This window comes from Dipodomys ordii, unplaced genomic scaffold (assembly GCF_000151885.1).
Source record: "Dipodomys ordii isolate 6190 unplaced genomic scaffold, Dord_2.0 Scaffold101, whole genome shotgun sequence".
NCBI lineage: Eukaryota > Metazoa > Chordata > Mammalia > Rodentia > Heteromyidae > Dipodomys > Dipodomys ordii.
Genome location: NW_012267317.1, coordinates 3,186,850 through 3,192,379, shown reverse-complemented (window position 1 = coordinate 3,192,379; position 5,530 = coordinate 3,186,850). Strand labels below are relative to the sequence as shown.

At 47.8% G+C, this 5,530-nt stretch overlaps 1 protein-coding gene across 1 annotated transcript in view; it reads left to right on the top strand.

Moving 5' to 3' along the window:
• Positions 1-5,530, top strand: part of Galntl5 (polypeptide N-acetylgalactosaminyltransferase-like 5) — a 28,167-nt gene that overhangs the window by 2,539 nt on the left and 20,098 nt on the right. The window contains exon 2 of the mRNA XM_013027227.1: positions 3,701-3,821. Coding sequence (XP_012882681.1) covers positions 3,701-3,821 — 121 coding nt within the window. The remainder of the gene's footprint in view (positions 1-3,700; positions 3,822-5,530) is intronic.

The window sequence follows — 5,530 nt, the reverse complement described above, 5'->3', positions numbered from 1 at the left end:
CCTGAGCACCACCCTCCTGAGCACCGCCCCCTCCCTGAGCACCGCTCCAGCTTGGGACACAAGGCACCCTCCCCCCCAGACCTGAATCCTGCCTACAAAGCCCCACAGCTCCGAGGAAAAGGAAACTGACCCTGGACAGCACGGGCCAGAGCCTGCTTGTCCTCCAGAGACACAGTTTGGGGCTGGGTTAAAGGCTGGGGGGGGGGTCTGCTGGGAGGTGTGGCCTGGCTGCCCATCACAGAGGGCGGCCGCTGACCTCTGTTGAAACACAGCCATAGCTTTGGGCATGGGTAATTTGTAAGTGTTTGAGGGAGATCTTTCCAAACAAACTCCACAGTGAAAACCAGCTATAATCTTCAGCACTTACATAAATGGATGGATATATATATATATATATATATATATATATATATATATATATATATATATGAGTGTTATATATATATATATATATATATGATGGATATATATATATATATATATATATATATATATATATATGAACGAGAGAAATACCCTCCTCTTCCATTTCCATCCCAAAGAGGTTATATATCAGCTTGTCTCTGCAATTTGCTTTAACAATGCACCATGCTCATCTTTTTATCTAGGTGCATAGAGATGTGCAGCGTCGCTGATGGTTGTAGGAAGGTGCCGAATGGGTCCACTGATGGATATTTAGGTCTTAAATTTCTGCTGATGTGTTCCCCTTCCCTCAGCGCACACGAACACACATACACACACGTGCAGAGGAACCCGCATGGCCCTCTAGGCCGTGGAGTATATGCAATTTTTAAATTTAATACTTAGGAGTATATGCAATTTGCCAGCGTTATCAGCCTCCCACAGTGAATGGGAGTGCATTTCTCCTTACCCTTGCTAACTCCGGCTGCTGTTCTGTGCTCTGATTGGTTGGCCGTGCCTTCTGGTGTTTACCGTGAGTCACCTGAGCCAGCCCTGCAGCCAGGCCTGCTCCTCACAGAGCATAGGGAGCCTATGTCCTTCTGTCTGTCCGTTCCTCCATCTCTAGAGCAATGGCGGCCCACCTTTGTTCCTTCACCTCCAGCCCCTAGGGGCCCTTTCTACACGGGATGTCTCCACTCCAAATTCTTTTATTTGGTGTGTGTGTGGGGGGGGGGGTTCTACCTGAAATGCAGGTCCTTACATAAACCACTTGAATTCAAAAATTGCTTTATCTTCAGGGGACTGAACTAGGTGAGAAAGTCTCCACGAACAGTTGTGCATTTTAGAATTCTTGCTTGTCCGCTGTTCACCTCCTAACTTGCAGCTCCCTAAAAGGAGGGAGTATGCCCAGAATGTTCCTTCAGTCACAGAGGTGATGAGAGCTGGAAGTGGAACTGAATTGGGAGACAGAATTGAGAGACAAGAAGCCCCAGGACAGAAGAAAGAGGCACTTGTGGACTTGTGGGTTTATAATCCCAGTCATTTCCTAAAACAAACAAAAGTTCATTGTGGTGTGTGTATGTGTGTATGTGGGTGCAAACATGCATGCCTGTCCTGGGGCTTGAACTCAAGGCCTGAGTGCAATCCCTGAGCTTTTCTGCTCAAGGCTGGCATCCTACCACTTGAGCCACAGCTCCACTCCTAGGTTTTTGTGTGTGCGGTTAATTGCAGATAGAATATTACAGACTTTCTTGCTTGGGCTGGCTTTAATCTCGGCCTCATAGTTAGCTGGGATTCCAGGCCTGAGCCACAGACACCTGGCTAGGTTGTGATTATTTTAACTGATCATGGCCGGGGAACATCTCCTTTAGTTCTTACAAGGGCTAAGAATTTTTCAAATGCATTTGAAGTATCATTCTGGTCTCCAAATTCTAGTGTTTTCCCTTAAAGGATTGAGTTTCCAATTGCTTTTTGAAGTATGAGCATAGCAAAATCCGACCTTGCAATAGTAATCCTTATTCATTACAATTTCCATTTCCCTGCAAATCTTTACCCTGAGCTAGTGTATGTTAGTAGAATAAGCGTGGACTCTTTTGCCTGTCACTATTATAGTAGCAGTGGTCGTCGTTGTTGTTGTAGTAGTAGTGCCAGTGCAGCGGGGGCTTGAACTCAGAGCCTAGGTGCATCCCTTTTTACAGGGACTGTGGGTGTGTGCCACGGGTGTCAGTTTGCCTGGCTCTGTTTTGGTAGGCATTTCTCCTGTGGAGATGTAGCCCTGGGCCAGGCTTTGTGCACACCCACTCTGCGGGGCTCAGGGGCGTGCGCTCTGCCTCACTGCAGACGGGGCTGGGGATCTGCTTGCTCTGGCTCCACTGCCGCTAGTGGCCGGCCATGGAGAGCCTGTGGTCGGCTGGGCAGAGCCCTGCCTCTCCACATCAGGGTGAAGGTTTGGTGTGCAAGGCCTCTAGGCCGGAGCAGGCATTGCCAAGGGCTCTCAGCCGCTCAGCTTCCTCCCCCACCCCCTGGAGAATTCATTTATTATTTTTGGAGGTACCAGGGCTTGAACTAGGGGCCTTGTACCTGCTAGGCAAACCTTTTATGGGTTTTATTTTTAAATTTTTATCAACTTTATTATTATTATATTTATTATATTTTTTTTGTCAGTTGTGGGGCCTGAACTCTGGGCCTGGGCACTGTTCCTCAGCTCTTCAGCTCAAGGCTAGCACTCTACTACTTGAGCCTCAGCCACTTCTGGCTTTTTCTGCTTATGTGGTGCTGAGGAATGGAACCCAGGGCCTCATGCATGCAAGGCAAGCGCTCTACCACTGAGCCACCTTCCCAGCCCCGACTTTATTGTTATGACAGAGGTGATGTACAGAGGGATTACAATGACACGAGTCAGGCAATGAGTGCAGTTTCTTTCATACAATGTCTTCTGTCCCTCACTGTCTCCCAGGCCTCTGTCCCGTCTCCTCCCACGAGTTGTATAGTTCACGTTCATCAGTGTCCAGTGAGCTCCATGGCTACGCGTGTTCACCCTTTTCCCTCCAGTTCTGTGCCCTCCCTAACTTTTTTTTGCCGGTCCTGGGGCTTGAACTCAGGGCCTGGGCTTCTTTTGCTCCAGGCTAGCACTCCTCATTTGAGCCACAGTGCCATTTCTGGCTTTTTCTGTTTCTATGATACTGAGTAGTCAAACCCAGGGTTTCATGTATGCTAGGCAAGCACTCTACCACTTGAGCCACAGCACCATTTTGAGCTTTTTTTTGTCAGTTGTAGGGCTTGAACTCTGGGTCTGGGAGCTCTTCAGCTCAAGGTGAGCGCTCCACCACTTGAGCCACAGCGCCACTTCCGGTTTTCTGGTGGTTAATTAGAGATAAGAGTCTCACGGACTTTCCTGCCCAGGCTGGCTTTGAACTGTGATCCTTGGATCTCAGCCTCCTGAGTAGCTAGGATGACAGGCATGAGCCACACTGGCTTGGGCTGGTTATTTTTGTGGCAGGGTCTTGGCTTTGGGTGTGCGGGTAGATTATGGGATGAGACACTTTGGCTTTCTGTTGTCCAGTTAGGCGTTGCCAGGCACGGGGCCGAGCCCCACCCAAGGAAGATTTGGAGGTAGACTTTGCTAACCCAGTGGTCTTGCTCCCTGTGAATACTCGGACGTTCAGCCGAGTGGTTTTGCTGCTTCCTGACCCAGGCAGAGGCGAGACTCAGGACAGAGCTGCTCCCCGGGGGCCTGGGCCCGTGGGACAATAAATAGCAAGGCTTTCACCCGTGTGACTCTACCTACCTTTCCTTGCAGAAACGAAGTTTAACTTTTCCAACCCAGAACATCTTAATGAACTCTCAACGTATGGATTTAATTCCATCTTCAGTAGAAGACTGGGAGGCATGAGAGAGGTCCCCGACACCAGGGATAAAAAGTAGGTTCTTTCTAAATCTGTTTCCAAAAATAGTTATGAGCGTTTGATTTTAGCATGTTAGAAGTCTTGCAGGATGGGTTTCTCTTGTAGGTCTAAAAGTTAGATAAACTGTGGTGGCTCATACCTGTAATCCCAGCAACTCAGGAGGCTGAGAGCTGAGGATTGCAGTTCAAAGCCAACCTAGGCAAGAAAGGCTATGAGACTGATCCCTAATGAACCACAACAGGCTGGAAGTGAAGTTTAGCACTGGCCTTAAGCACAGAAGCTTAGGGATGGCAGCCAGGCCCCAGCTCAAGCCTCAGGACCAACCACGTGAAGATCTTAGCTCAGGAAGATATTATCAAGGTGCAGAAAATAGGAATAGCTAGAACATTTTGGAGGTTTCTAAGAACAAAATCGCCCATGGGTCTTTTATTCAATCGCCAGTGAGGGCCTTTCACCAAAGGTGAGCTCATTCCTAATAGAATTACTTGCCAAAGCTATTATTTTCTCCAAACCTGCTTAGTTTTCATTGTTCCCTCAGTCATTTGAGTTAGTGCCTGGACTACAATCTGCAAAATACAAGTAACACTGTAGCCATCTTTAAGTGAAGGTTTGGTGGTGTAATAAAAGCACAGTCCTCAGCCCACCCAGCTCCAGAACTTTCTCATCAACCAGTCTGAAACTCTGCCCCATTTACCACCAGGACACAGCACCCTGGCCGAAGCCCACACTGCGTCCTGTGCCTGGGGACCTGGCCACCAGGCACCCCAGGAACTGAGACCCCGCAGTCTCTGTGTTCTAGGGGGTGAGTTTGCCTCTCTCAGCACAACATCCCAGGTTCAGCCCTGCTGTGACCCGGATGTGTTCAGGACTTTTAAATTTAGGAAAAATACTGGGAAACATAGCTATCACCCAGTAATTTCAAGAAACTGGAACTATGGAAAGCCACAAATCCTACTTATGACGCAGCACACACAAGAGATACAGGTTTTGTGCATAACAGCACGGTCTGTGCAGAATAAAAGACAAAAAACTTCAATATTCTCAGCCATGGGATGTGGTATGAATTTAATTTAGAAGGCTTTTTGTGTGTGCATGTGTGCAGTACTGGGGCTTGAACTCAAATTCTCACTTATTTTCCCGTAGCACATCTTTGCGCAAGGCTGGCGCTCTTCCACTTGAGCCACAGCTCCACTTCTGGCTTTTTGCCAGACAATTATTGGTCAGAGTCCTGGCTGAGCACAAACAATGATCTTCAGATCTCAGCCTCCTGAATAACTGGGATTACAGGCCTGAGCCACCAGTGCCCAGCAAAAGGGACAATTTTAAATCATCTGAATAACTACCACAAAAGTCAATGCTTTTTAATTACAGTAAGTTGGATTTCTTGCCAGGCCCCGTTTCTCCCCCTAAATCGCATATAAAATTGCCTCCTCTTTTCATCAATGATCACTTGTTTAAAAAACACAGAAAATTCAGAGATTTGTCTGAGAAGTGGACCTGGCAGTGATAGTATTCAAAATGGGATCTTGTAGCCGGGCGCTGGTGGCTCACGCCTGTAATCCTAGCTACTCAGGAGGCTGAGATCTGAGGATCACAGTTCAAAGCCAGCCTGGGCAGGATAGTCTCTTATCTCCAATAAACCATTATTGCCTTGAGCTGAAGAGCTGAGGGACAGCACCCAGGCCTAGAGTTCAAGCCTCATGATCGACAAAAAAAAAAAAAAA